Here is a 15,022-nt window from a genome sequence, read left to right as displayed (position 1 = left end):
TAATTTTGTAATTTTAAAGACAACTGCGAATCCAGCGCGCGTCTCGGCAATGCGTCTTCTCGATGGTCCCACCGCTGCAACGTAGAAGCAACAATCACGCGTTGTTTTCTACGCCAGCCAAGCGTTAACCAAGTAAAATTCTTGCTTGGGCTAGTTGGTTCATGCTTGAAGTGTTAAAGGCAAGGCGCAGAAGACCAGGACCAGTGGCGTAGCTAGGTCACGTGGCACCCGGGGCCCTTAGGTCTTCTGCGCCCCCCCCCCCCTCTGGGTGTAGCCGGCGGAAAGAGGGGTGTCTTCAGACTTATATGACACCCCCCTCCCTCACTGGCCCCTTGCACCCGGGGCCCACGGCCCCCGGCACCCCCTGTTGCTACGCCACTGACCAGGACTCAAGAAGAAGAACACAAACGACAGGGCAGGCGCCGGTCCTGTCGTTTGTGTTCTTCTTCTTGAGTCCTGTTGGTCTTCTGCGCCTTGCCATTTACTACTTCAAGCGTTAACCGTTCGAGGATACGAGCGCGCCATTACAGCTGCGCGTACACTACGGCCGACCACGCCGGGTTTAGGCCTAGCGGGACCGGCGGGGGGATGCTGCAATGCGCCGGTCGCGTTGCAAGCTGCTGCTGCCGCTTGCGCTCGTCGTAGCCCCGGTAGCCCTCGACGGAAAGAGGGGGGCGAAGGACCTTCGTCGGAACACGTGCTCCGAACCGCTCGATATACAGGAGGAGGAGGAGGAGGAGGAAGCGGGAGTGGGCACGCCCTCTTGATTTGCCTTTCTTTTTCTGTTTTCTCTCTCTCCCCCTGTGTTGCCGGTTTACGCTGAGGAAGCGAAGCGCGGGCGCGTTCGCGGTATCGTCGCGTAGTATCTGCGTCCGCTTCCTTTTAGCCGCGCTTCTTGGGAACTCGCGGCTTCTTCGAGGTTCTGCCGACGCTGGAAATTTGTAACGAACACCTTTGATTGATTTACGGAAGAATTTGCTGGCCGGTTTACCGACTGACAAAGGCTGGGAGCCATAGGGCGCGTAGTTCCCGCCGTTTTGTGCCATGTGTCACAACACGCACCTAATCGCCCAGTTTTCGCTCCTATGCTCACTGATAGACTGACTGGTTGGTTGGCTGAGTGACTCAACGATTGATAGTCTGAATGAATGGTTGGTTGACTGAATGCGTGATTGACTCGCTGATCGACTGATTCATTGGATGTGAACCATTGATTGACAGAAGGAGTGATTGGTTCGTTAAGTCTCTGTCGCAGTGGTTGTACGATTGATTCAATCATTTAGTCCTCAAATGAATAACTATTTTATTGATTGATTGATTGATTGATTGATTGATTGATTGATTGATTGATTGATTGATTGATTGATTGATTGATTGATTGATTGATTGATTGATTGAGCTAGACGGATCAAGGCAACACCGGAGCTCTGAAAGCGCCAGTAAATGGTCTCCAGTGGCAGGGAGGCGCTTTCTAGACAGAGAAACAAATTCTGCCGACGCCACTCGAAGCGGGCGCGGCCTCAGCCCACTGCTATATGCTGTTACGCAATCACGGTAACCGGCGGAAGCCGTTCCGGTAAACTTAGCGAAGCCCGTTTAACTCCACGCATGCGCAGCCACGGTCGCCGCGGTATCGGTAGCGGTAAGACAAAATTGGCGCAGGCACTTAAGTGTCTTTACGTGATTTGAATGCGGAGGCGTAATGATTTATCTAATCGGTTGCGTTCGTGATACGTGATGTCATACACTGCCACGTGTCCTTCATAACTATCCTTAATGCACCTTGCTCTAATATGTAGGAACCTTAACCCCACCTTAAGTCAGCTTACTCTAACTTGTTCCAACTTTATTTCTGCATTACTGCCGACGTCATTCAAGACGCAGATGACGTCACTGACGATCACGATTTTTCGTTACCACTCGTCGCGGCCAACGTTTTCTGCTTCGCGGGACATATAATGTTTTACGCGTCAATAACGCCGTGCTAGAACACTTTGTGTTACGAGTGGGTACCGTACCGTGCTATAATCAAAAACTACAATTTCAAAGCCCGGCATGCACACCTGCGAAACATGTAGACGGAGCCAGTAGCATGTCCCGACAATCGAAGCATATGCGACGACCGGGAATGCTTGCATTCTGGTCACTGCGGCGCGTACGGTTATGCGATCTAGCAGACTGGAAACTGCAAGCAGGCCGGTCAACTGCAGACGCGTGTATTATTAGGGACGTCGGTGCAGTTCGCCGGGCAACAGTGTTACGCAATTCAGCGCCGAAACCGGATCGATCTGCTTTCCCGAGGGAGCAAGCGTTTTCGGAAGGAAGGCGTTACTCACAGGATTGATCGAAAAGAACGAACAAACAAAAAACATGCGTCGCCGGTGCTCTGTTACGGACGTACGTGACTCGAATGTCATGCGTGGGTAAAAAGAGAGAAATGAAAAGAGATACAGTTATGGCCACGATTCCACGATCCACGGCACCGTCAGGAAGATAGATAGATAGGAAGAAGAAGATAGAAGAAGATAGATAGGAAGGGAGATACAGCTCGAGCGATGAATTAAACTTCAACGGGAATTTAGGTTAGCCCGGAAGATCGTAGCTTTGACACGTCGCTCAATCCATGCGCAGCTGCCCGCATTTCGGTACCGCCCACTTTTTTCTGTAATGCATCTGCCCTGAGAGAAAATTGATCGAATGAAATTAAGACCCATGCGTCTCTCTCGTACGTCGGTACGGACGGTGAGCAGTATTCCACAAGTATGATGGTTTTTTTTCTTGATCAATCTGAGTCATTTGTAACCTGGGAGCTACTTAGGTATGTATCGCGCTCATTAATGATAACGTGGCTTTTACATCTGTACCACTTCGATGCAATGAGCTGTGCCACTTTGGCCGGACCTAATCTTGTTGTCCTTGTAACAGCCCCCCCCCCCCGAAGCAATGTTGGTAACGAAAAAGTAAATAATAAATATGTTAATTCCATATAATCATACGGTTTACTTATTTATTCATTCATTTTTTTATTGGAGTACCTTTAAGGTCCGCAGGGTGTTACTAAATTACTGCTGTGGAACTGGGCAAAATATAACATTATTTAATCGTTCGAGGAACGAATGACTATACAAGATCCCTTATGGTCATACAGGACTACATCATGGCCATACAGTGCCTACATCAACAATTATTTTTTTCTTGAATATGGATGAGGTATACGTCAGTTATATTCCGGCAGTAGAGGCTGTAAGTATATTGACTTTCAAATGACAATACCGAGAGAAAATGTGGTGTACGTGTTTAAGTGTTTTTTTAGTCAACTTTCTTTTAAAGGTACAATACACGAGACGTTCTTTACTTTTCTTTAGTTGCTTATATTCTATAAGAGCAGTTTACGTGTATCCGTTCTGTAATCAGTAGATTTGAGATTTGCACGATAAGTAATTTTTTTGCAACACGGACTACTTATATAATACTGCGTTATATGGGAACCTTTTCCACGACTCAGTTGTAATTGTGGTGTCTGATATGCTCCGCAATTCCGGTGTATTCTATCCTCCTATAAATATACTGACTGTTCTCCTGTGTCAGAGCAAAAAGAAAATGCCAGTGCTGCATGACGACAATGACCATCGTGAGGTCGTTGTACAGAAACATTTTGCCGGGCCAGATGTGTTTTTTACCTTTGTCCGAAGCTGGATTCATATGCAACTACCGTTTTGAAAAGGTGTTAACAGTTTAAAGAAAAAGAAAGCTGACAACTTTCTTGTTTTTTTTTTTTCACTGGGAACGTTCTCTGCTAACTTCGCGTCGCTGTTTTTTTTTTTTTTTTCAGACAATTTCCACTTCCGTAGTCAGTCGCCCCGTGGCCCGATTTATCTATCCTGCCGCTGTGACAGAGATTCTGCCCCTCGCCAAATTTCGGATGGCTGTTTTAGAGTCGCTGAAAATCAGGTCAGCTTTAGTATTACCTATAGCTAGCGCTATCGCCGCCTCCTCTGCAGTTTCTGAGGAGCGGGTTTTTATGCGTTGCATATTGCAATCACTCAGTTCAACCCTTGGGCGCGGCCGGGCAGCCACCGTTGAGGGTATGAGCCATTGTTCATTGCTGCGCGTCTCATATGTGGGTCTATTCTCTTTTAAGTTTGCTATGTTTGTTATTAAGTTGCTTCTATATTTATGCGTTGCATATTGCAATCACTCAGTTCAGCCCTTGGGCGCGGCCGGGCAGCCACCATTGACTTTTAGCGCAACCACGTGACGTGACGTCACGACAGCCGGAGGAAAAGCTGGGCCCCAACTCGCGCAATATGCAGCGCATTCTTGGCTTAACCAAGCTAAGCCTGGCCATTTTACTGATCCAGAGGTGACTAAGCGTCCCCGCCCGTCCACCACCACAACAGCAAATGCGTCCTTGGTCTTATACTCGGCGACATCTACGTATACTGCCCCGTTGTAGTTCCCGTACTTAGCATGTAAAGCTCTGGCTCTTGCCTTCCTTCGGTTCTCGTGATGCATCGGATGCATATTTTTGGGCAAAGGTTTTATGTACAAGCCCTTGTGTATTACTCGCTTCACCTGAAATTTCCATGTCCCTGACTGGAGGATCAACTCAAATGCCGATCCTCTCCAATATATCCCTCCCTACTATCGTTTTGGAAAGCTTACTGAGTCGCATCACCAAGTGTGCCTCCCGCAGTTCTTCCAGGGTCTTGGGCATCCCTAAGCCCAGCAGCATTTCGGTAGACGTATTGTTAGGCAACCCTTATACGCCTGCCTAATCATAGCCTCCACCTTGCCTTTCTCCGTCGCGTCCATCTTCATATAAGGCGTCGCATACACTATTCTACTGAGCACAAACGCCTGTACCAGCTTACACAAGTCCTTTTCCTTGACCCCTCGCTTACGATTGGCGATTCTCCTGATTAGTCTCACGGTAGCATTGACCGTATTTTTAAGCCTTTCCAAGGCCTCCCTATTCTTCCTGTTAGTCTGCAGATACAGACCCAGGACCCTGATCGTTTGGACCTCAGCTACCGGTGCATCCCCCACTTTCACCTTCAGCGGTGATGGCGGCACATAGTGCCTCGCATGTATCCCTCTTGGTTTATCCCTAAGCACACAAAGCTCGGACTTGGGCTGAGAGCACGAGAGTCCTGCCTCCCCCGCTAGCTCCTCCACAATATCCACTGCCTGTTGTAGAATTTCCTCCAATTGTGCGTCGCTTCCCCTTGTTACCCATAGCGTAATGTCATCTGCGTAAAATGTATGTTTAAGTCCCGATATGCTTGTCAGCCTCGGCGGTATCTGGATCAAGGCGAGATTAAACAAGAACGGCGATAAAATCGACCCGTGTGGTGTCCCCCTGCCCCCCAACGGGAAGGGATCCGATTTAAATTCCCTGACTACAATCTCCGCAGTCCTATCCTCCAGAAATGATCTGATGTATCGGAAGGTTCTACCCCCGGTTTTATGTCCGATAGGTTCCTTAATATTGCCTCATGGGTGACATTGTCAAAGGCCTTTGTGAGGTCGAGACCCAAGATAGCCTTGGTGCCCGTGCCGTACCCAGGATCAACCACGTCCTTTTTGAGCTGTATCATGGCGCCCTACGTTGAAAAATTAATCCTGAAGCCAATAATCGTTTTAGGTGCCTACTCCTTGTCCTCCACATAACCCTGAAGCCCGTTGAGGATCACATGCTCCATCAATTTGGCCAAGCAGGACGTCAGCGAGATGGGACGAAGATTCTCAACACAGATCTTCTTCCCTGGTTTAGGAATAAATGTAATCCTAGCATGTTTCCACTCTGCCGGGATCTCCCCGGCCGCCCAATATTTGTTCATCAAGTCCGTGACCGCCCCCACTGACTTGAAATCCAGGTTTCTCAGCATTTTATTAGTAACCCCGCCCGGACCCGCTGCCGACGTAGTACAAAGCTTCCCCATTGCAAACTCTACCTCCGCCACCGTAAAGCCCGCATCTAATTCGAGGTTTTACTCTCCCGAGTAATCCGGCAAGCAACCGCCCGCCTCGCCGTTTATGTAACCACTTCGGAGTTCTTGAATGAACTCACCAGTCGTGCCCTGATACTGATCAACAAACTTAGCCATTTGACCCTCCTGCGCACCACGATGAGTTGAGCCCTAGCATCTAGCCGTTGCGTCTTTATCAAGAGGTCTGGCAAGCCCACCCCATTATCTTTCGGAGAATGATATACATTAAGAACAAATCACTCTTATCGTCCTCTCTTTAGGGCAGAACCTCTAGCAGGACGTAGTCCTCTCTGCTGCTATCTATGGTATGCTGAATCGCTGTGGTGGACTAGCACGGCCGTGAAGACGCCCGATACGCTATACGACGTTATATCTGACGATAACGCTTTTTTTAAAAAATTGGTAATAAAGAAAGCACGCTGCCTGAACTCCGTAACAGCCAGCGCAGCAGACGCCGCGTGGACCGCTTACGAGCACTGCGGAGAAGACAGCTTGGCAGGGGTGAGAACGATGCGGTGTTTGGCGGGAAGGGGGGAAAAAGGACCTCGTGGACATGAATGACTACAGGTTTTCTGTCGGTGTCAAGTACAGAATTATACCAAACCTCCGCGAAGAGCACGGTAACAGAGATAACAACGCCACCAGATAAGGGTTCGGGGGGACTCACTTTGTGATCATGCATCCAAGCTCCGCGTAGCAGTATGCTCCGATCATGGAAAAGATTCCGCACGCAACCCAGACGATGAGGGACAGTCCCACGCTGCCGGTGTTGGCCAAGACTCCACGAGGCGACACGAAGATGCCCGAACCGATGATACTGCCGACGATCACGGTGATACCGTTGAGCAAACTCATCTTGGGCTTCAAGCAGACGACGTCGCTATCGCCGGCTTTGTTCGGAGCGGCGGGCTTGGTTGGCTCGGCCTGCGGAACCTCGGAGTATTGCGTTGCCTCGGCCATGTTTTCTGTCGTCTGTGCCTTCTACTCACTCCTCTGGGAATGTTAAAGAGCGTCCTCTGTCCCCCCAAATTCGACCGTTTCTTTCCCACTGTATGTTACACAGCGGCGACGTTGCTGACGCTCAGCAGACGTGCTTTACCACAGTTGTCTGCCGTGTGCTGCTGCTGCTTCGCCGTGCCGGCAGCTTCACAGCGCTCGTAGCAGGCGCGCAGATTTGCAGTTGTCGTCTGCACCGGTTGAACTTTGAAGGCTTTGTCGTCTGCTTCTTCCTAGCTGCGCCGTCTGCGTCGTTTTCTGCTTTCTCCCTCCTGTGCCCGGCGTGTGTTTGGAGTGCCGCGGTGTACGGGCCCCGGCTGCTACCTTCCCGCACCGCGCCTACGTCGCGAATGGTGTGCGGCGCCGTGCGAAGCCCCCGAACACCGGCGAAGCCCGACGCAGCCGCAAGCTGAGAGGATTGACTCCCTTTCCACGTTCGCTTCCTCCTCCATTACGCAAGAGGAAGAGAGAAGGAGCTGTGCACTTCCCTTTTTATGGATCCCGCGTTTCCGGCGGACCGACAGCTGGCGCTGGCTGAGCGGAGAAGAGAGGATGAGAGATGTCCACAGCAACAGCGTCTACGAGTAGAGTACGGCACCGACGCGCAGCATGGCAGTGAAGCCGACCTTTTTCGCCATGGTTGCGAAACTCTTTACACTTTCGTTTCAAGACAACGTAACAAAATGAGTTCATTAAACATAAATCCAAGATTGTCGCGACACCTGTGGGCATGCTATAAACTATACGACGCAATATTCTCAAGCAGAACATGAAATTGTTTTTATTCTGCAGCGATAGGTGGCGACTGTATCTGTTTGCGCCAAAAAAATTGGTCACTACAATGTTTGGGGTAACAGGAGTACGCAACGAAACAAGGACTATAAATTTATTGCTAGAGATGAGCACAAATACGCGCCGTAAGGACATATACAAGTTACTAAGGTCTCTGCCAGCTTATGCTTCAAAAATCTGTGCACTTAAAAAAACAAGTTCGTAATAACTGCACAGCTTTGCCCTGCACAGTGTCGCATTAAAACAAGATAATAATGATAAAACAACTAGTAACTAGTTAACCGAAATGTTCAAATTGCTAAAGAAATGAGAAGCGGAGGTTATCTGTACACGTGTTCTACTTTTTAAACACTGCTTACACAAAATCGCGTATGGTAGCCGCTAATGGCAAAAACAGCATCTATCGGAAGAGTGCGGCACCGAAAATGCGGGAGAAAGCATGGCGGCGAAGCCAGCTTTACATCATAGTTGCAAAACCCATCACATCCAAACGTCAACTTTAAAGATTGTCGCGCCATCTATGGACTAATAAATAAACTAATATGTCAATTATTTGTTCAATTTAAAGTGCAACTATTAAGCCTTCTTTTCCCATAGATGGCAAAAACGTTCTCTACCACCTACGATGGGGGTATTTACAGCTAGCTGTTTTATGCGAGGACATCTGCGTGAAGCTCTATGCTTTCCATATCCTAAAAGATTGTTTGTAGGATAGGATTACGCCAGGCGGCTCGCTGCAGACGAGAATCGGAGTAGAGTGGACAACTGAACTGGTTCAGCCGCGTTGCCCAGGAGTTCGCCGACCTGATAGCACTGAACCACTGTAACTCGAGTTGTGTCGATACTGAGGCGCCACAGGGCGCGACGGGTTACGTTCCACTACAGTTTACTAGTACACTGTAGTTCGTATACTAGTACACTGTAGTTCCACATTCGTACGCAATTCATAGGCGATGATTCCGAAGGCCTAAAAACGTTTGCACTGCTACGTCGATAACGTAGGTGAAAGCTCAGGAAGGCATGTTTCGTGACCGACAACGGCACTGATTAAGATGACGCAAGCATGAACAAAATTTGCATAATGCAACCAGAAGTGCCAGTATATGCGGGGATGCATATAACGGAGGTCAGCTGACAGCGAGTTGATATTATGTAAAGAACTAGAGTAGGGCAGGTTGAACGCCCGAGCAATTAACTGGTGGTCGATTAACGACATGCGAGTATACTCGCATGTCGTTAATACTCGCATGTATAAGGGGTGCAGACGAGAGAATAAGAGAACTACATGGAGTGATATCAGGCGAGATAATTTGCTCGCGTATGTATTTTTTTAGTATACACGGCTAATTTAATTGGACAATGGTAAATACCCTTCTAACAAGTGCTAAGAAAGAGATCTGTCCGAACGCGACGTGTCTACACGCATTACACCTGCGTCGAAAAAACAATAAGCCTCAGCTGGAGCATGCATCATGTTAACACCGACCTAACGGCAAAAATTTAAATTATAACGATGGCACCCTAAGCAAAATCGATTTTTCGTCATCATCGGACACAGAACATATATCATCCCGTGTAACATAGAAGACGACAGAAAGAAGGAACAATAATTTTGGGAAACAATTAAATGCTTCCGTGTCACTCTACTGCAATATGAATAAAATGGCAAATGAGATTTGTTTTGAAAACAGGCAAGGTGTTTTCAAGGGCCAATATTTAAGGGGAATACCAGGTACTTTCTTTATCTAAAGCAACTTTTAAAAAATCGCCTGTGGCTGATGGTATACAATACGAACTCTTGTTCTAAATTACTAGATAAAGCGGCCATTACTTCTACGAGAAATCAAAATCCTTAATTGAATACATACTATAATTATGCTAATTAACTTTTTCATAACGGCACATACTTCAATCTACGAATTCTAGCTGGTGAGTATGCAAGGCATATCGGAACGAATTCTGAGGATGGCACCAGTTTCGAAGTATGTGCCGTCAAACTTGCGGTAAAAGATGCACTGCTGTCCCACTTACTTTTTTTAAAAGAACACGCTTTGTGTGCACTGAAGCACAAAAATACCTGGAACGCCAATGCACTTCGTCCAACACTTTCAAAAGTAATATCTCGGAAGTGGCGTAGTCCTTCATTTTGCCTTGCATGCTCACAATTCGTAGATTGAAATATGTGCCGCAAAGTAAGTAATTTTTAAAAAATCATTAGTGTTATTATGTCAATTATTCAATTAAGCATTTTGATTCCTCGTTGAAGAAATGAATATGCTTCAGGGAGTAATTTAGATCAAGGGTTACAATTGTGCTATCTACCCCAGGCAATCTTGAAAAAAATTGGCGCCGCTAAAAAAAAACACCCAGTATGCCGTGTGTCCCACGTAACTGTGCCAGATCTTAAAAAAGAAATTCAAGTGCCACTTTCCTGGATATGTAATGTTGTTACAGTAATGGTTATTACCATATGCAATGTAATGTTTCTCGCCGTCGCTTGTACCGAGTCAAGCTATTTCGTGTATTTTGCTTAGTTACATAATTAGTTATTATTAGTCAATCAATTTCATTCAATATATTCAGACCCAAAGCCTTAATGAGAAAATTGTAAACCATCCTGAAAAATTCCCGATCCGGCTTTCTGTTACTCAATACGTGCTACGTTAAAGTTTTTTTTCCAAACCTGCAGAAATGCCCGCGAAACACGAAAAAGTGCAGTTGATTTAAGCAGCAGATTCATTATTATTACCTATTTATTTATTAGGCGAAATGAGCTCACTGATTATGATACTAATGCGAAATTTGACTGCAGCTCTACGCGTGTTTTCATTTCGCGATATATTGGCTGGCGTGGACAATCTGTCTCGCGTGGCACCTTGCAAACGGAGCGAAGTGTGGCGCGACTACCTCTCTAATCGGCAGATGGCGAGAGGCAGCGCGTGGGTGTGATTCGCAGCAGCAGCCGCAGACGGACCTCCCAGACGACTGCGCGCTACTCTGGCGCCATCTCGTAGCCATCGTCGCCGCACTACGCTTTTCTTCTCACACTTTCACCATGCCCCCCCCCCCCTTCTCCACTTTCCTACTCGCGTCTTCCAACCTTCGCTGTGCTCGTTCGCTACAATGTTTCTAGGGAAAGATATTTGTTGTTTGAAGCCGGGACGGTAGTATGCCTTGAGGACTAAGACGTACCGAGTCAAGTAGCAAGGGATAGACACATTATGCGGTGCATGTGGAAAGGAGGAGGAAACGGCTGAACACCTGACACTTTTCTGCTTCGCCCTGCAGTTCAAAGCAACAGGGCTGATTTTTTCAAAGCATTGGGGTTTAGGGACAGTGGAGGCAAAATCGACTTTCGGTGGGCGGAAATAACCAAGCGGAGGTTATCTCATTAGTGGCTGAGATCAAGGCAAGATTGAAAATTTCACATTCCACTAAGTACAGTGTATATAGATGGCATGCCTAACACTTTCCTGAAAAGGTACGCCGAGTGGGTATCTAAATGCTTGCACATTGTATTTTTAGGTTCTTTAGAGGAAGGACAACTTCCGAATGACTGGAGGACAGCCCAAGTGGTACCACTTCATAAAAATGGCACCAAGCAGTGCATAAAGAATTACCGTCCAATCTATTTAACCTCCAACACTTGCCAACTATTAGAGCACATAATGCATATATAAACATATTTTGGAATTCTTAAATAAATATTACATCTTGACCAAATTTCAACATCGTTTCAAGAAAGGGCATTTCATTTCTACACAACTAGTTGGCACCATCCATGATTCCGTCATATCTACAAATAGTTTAAAGCAAATTGATGCGTTTTATATGCATTCTTCAAAAGCTTTCGACAATGTATCACAAAGAAAACTAATACTTAAATTGCAATTTTGCTTAGAAATACATGTCTTGTTAACTGGATGTCAGCATACTTAAATAATCGCCACCAATTCGTTCAATTCACAAGTCATCAGTCAGATCAATAACTAGGGAAATAAGGTGTCCCTCAGGGCTCAGTTCTCGGGGCCACTTCTTTTTCTCGCATACATATATGACATAGTATAATACACCCCTGTTAAAATAAAACTGTACGCAGACGACCGTGTTCTGTACACAGAGGTAAACAGTCAGTCGGACCAGGTATTGTTAAATGAGAATTTTCATCATGTTGTTTCATGCTGCAGCCCCCCCCCTCCCCCCCCCCCCTCCGAGCAACGCTAGTTTCCCATATGGCGGCACATATGAGAATCCCTTATGGCTACATATGAGCACTGATATTTATGATTACGACATACATGTAGTGAGTACCAAAGAGGTAAGTAAAGATAATAAAAGAATAATCGGATTAATTATTATGAAATTAATTAAGGCTGAATAAGGCTCCATAATACTAATCAATGGTAAGAAAGCCTAATACGGGTGTCACGCGGTGCACTTTTGATCGCAATCGAGCCTGATCCGGATCCCATTTCTCGGTCACGACTGGTTCCTTTGCACAAGCTGCGCGAGGGAGCCAATTGCGCTCGAGAATTTCGATCCGGATTGGGCATGATCGCAATCGAAAGCGGCCATGTGACACCGGCATAATAGATATTAACAATTAATTCATTATTGCTGATTAAGTAATTGATTAGCCTGATCAATAGTAATGAATGGTACTTCCGCTTATGGAAGAGTAAATTTGATTAACATAAATTTATTAAGGCTAATCAAAATTAAGTTGACTTAAGCCTAATTTCGATTGATTAACATTAAACTGACAACAGATAATCAGGATTACCAGGCTAGGCAGGAAGCAACGGCTCCTGTCCAAAGCAAGTCACGCACAATTAGGACGGCTGAGGAGCAGCACAAATACCATTAGCATCAAAGGGAACAGCAATGTCAATATGCACAAAGGTATCGTGCTGAGGATAGGCAGGACACAGTGGTTCTTGCAAAACAGGCTCAGCATGGCAAGACAATGCAGAACTTCATGAAGCAGTAAATGCAGCCAAAACACACAAATGAATAATGTACAGCGCATTTACTTGTCTTCCTGTCAATCATTTCATGTAGTGCATTACTCAATTCATCCTTCAAGGCTACGTCACATTGGTAAATCGGATCAAGTGATACCACAACTTTGCAGACCAGCCACCTTCACAGCGTGGCTTAGAGCCCAACATTTTAGCCAGTAATTTGTAATTTTTATTTCTTGTGTCGTATTTTAGCGGTTTAACGTTGTAGGTCAGCTACGAGTTTATGGCTGCAGTAAAAAAAAAAAAAAGCAAACAGGAATGCAGTATGTGTGGGAGTTACAATTAAAGTGGCTCTATGACAAAAGTGCACCAGAAAATAAAGCCCTATAAAGAAGCACTACTTCTGGAAGGTGCGAGATCTCATTTGTACAACTTGTCTTTGTCTATGTCTTTGATTGACATATTGCCACTGTCTTAAATTGTACTACGTCTGTGAAGGATATTTTTCCACAGGTACAAAGCCCCATCTCCCCCAATTCCCACCCCTCCTTTTCTGCATATTTTGATTAGGGCTTCCCCCATGGAAGCTGCTCTGTACCTGCCTGTAGTCGTCAGTAGGGTACAGCAAGCAGTCGCAATGGAAGTAATATGGCTTACTCTAGTTTTGTTTTGCCAGGGCAACATGAAAGCATACAGACAATGTGACATTAAAGCACCCCCCCCCCTCCCGCCACCCCTCCTTTTCTGCATATTTTGATGAGGGCTTTTCCCGTGGAAGCTGCTCTGTACCTGCCTGTAGTCGTCGGTAGGGTACAGCAAGCAGTAGCAACAGAATATGACTTACTCTCATTTTGTTTAGCCAGGGCATCATGAAAGCATACATAGACAATGCGAGATTAAAGCAAAAATGGCCGTTAGTTGTTTGCTTACCTGCATGTTTCAAAGACCCGAGGTTGCCATACTACACTATTGGGGTATTCCTATATTCATCTACTGTTCCCATTGGATAGAAGCTTCTAAGTTTATAGCTGTGCGCTGCAACATTCTTATTGCCTTTAGCATGAATACAGAGTTCCCTGCTGCTTTTGGGTCAGTGCAGCAAGTAATCGTCACGATGGGTTGTCTAGTATGTTTGCTATGATCTACATTCGTCGGGCCATTCATGCAAATCGCGAAACGCGAAGTCACGGTGACGCAATGGCACTGTCCGCCAGTGCGATACCTTTTTGAGAGGAGCAGCGGATCTTAAGTGACGGAGCTGTGACAAGATGCTGCAGAAAGATAAAAATGATCAGACTTCTCAGACGAGCTCGATGGGGGCAGGCACGATCTCGCTTCAAAGGAGATGTTTGTAATATTCATCTGTCAGGGCGTAGAGGAGAGCTCATGTGATGTTTCTAGTGGGAGTGATGTGAACGCATGGCATATTTTTTTAAAAGAATGTTTGGAGTTCATTACAGAAGTAATAGTCATCTTCCCATCAAGTTAATGAAAATATAGTTTTGAAATGATTCTTTGCCATAATGAGCTCATTTAGGGTTGCTTCTCACTGTCTCTTTAACCCATTTAGGAGCAGGCATAAAAATAGCCGAAGGAAAAGCTCATTTTTTCACCGAAATATGCAAACCAAGAATAGGGACACTCAATGAAGAGAACAAATATTGTGTGGCAAGTTTTTCATCAATAGGTGGGCAACACCAGGGGGAACACTATAGGCGAGGTTCAGCCTAAGCCACTTATGGCTTCATGAGGAACTTGTACAGACAGTTCTCTCTGTATGTGGAAGAGAGGTGTACATTGCACTTCCTTTAGGTAAAACCTCGATACAGCAAACACAGATATAAAGAATTATTGTATATAACAAACTATAAAACATTTATCTCACCTACATCGGTGTGTACGAAATATATGCTTATAAGAAAGGTTGAGTGCAACAAACATATTTTCATGTCACAGGACTTGAGTTTCAACCATCACCTGTGTGATACTACTACAGTCGGGCATCTTGCATCGGTGCAGAAAGTATGCATAAAATGCATAAATTTCACTATACAGGAAGTATGCAGAACCCGAAGTGTATCTCATTAGAAAAAAAAGATAAACTAAGTACGAGATGAGCAAGCGCTGCTCACAAGCAACTTCGGCTTATTCGAATAGGGAGGCCTTTGCTTTTACATCTACAAATAAAATCGGACAAGTCAATGCTTTTGATAGTGACAGAGGACTTCAACATTCACACATCAATTCCTGCAAAAAATTGGTTTCCAGAGGTCATGA

General features: G+C 45.9%; 1 protein-coding gene across 1 annotated transcript in view; it reads right to left on the bottom strand.

The window, feature by feature from the left end:
• The window catches only part of LOC135915815 (Y+L amino acid transporter 2), a 132,815-nt gene extending 125,381 nt beyond the window's left edge, over positions 1–7,434 (bottom strand). Inside the window, exon 1 of the mRNA XM_065448971.1 lies at positions 6,661–7,434. Coding sequence (XP_065305043.1) covers positions 6,661–6,953 — 293 coding nt within the window. The 5' untranslated portion in view covers positions 6,954–7,434. The remainder of the gene's footprint in view (positions 1–6,660) is intronic.
• Positions 7,435–15,022: the final 7,588 nt, after the last annotated feature.

This window comes from Dermacentor albipictus, chromosome 10, assembly GCF_038994185.2.
Source record: "Dermacentor albipictus isolate Rhodes 1998 colony chromosome 10, USDA_Dalb.pri_finalv2, whole genome shotgun sequence".
Classification (NCBI taxonomy): Eukaryota; Metazoa; Arthropoda; class Arachnida; order Ixodida; family Ixodidae; genus Dermacentor; species Dermacentor albipictus.
This window is presented reverse-complemented; position numbering and strand designations above follow the sequence as displayed.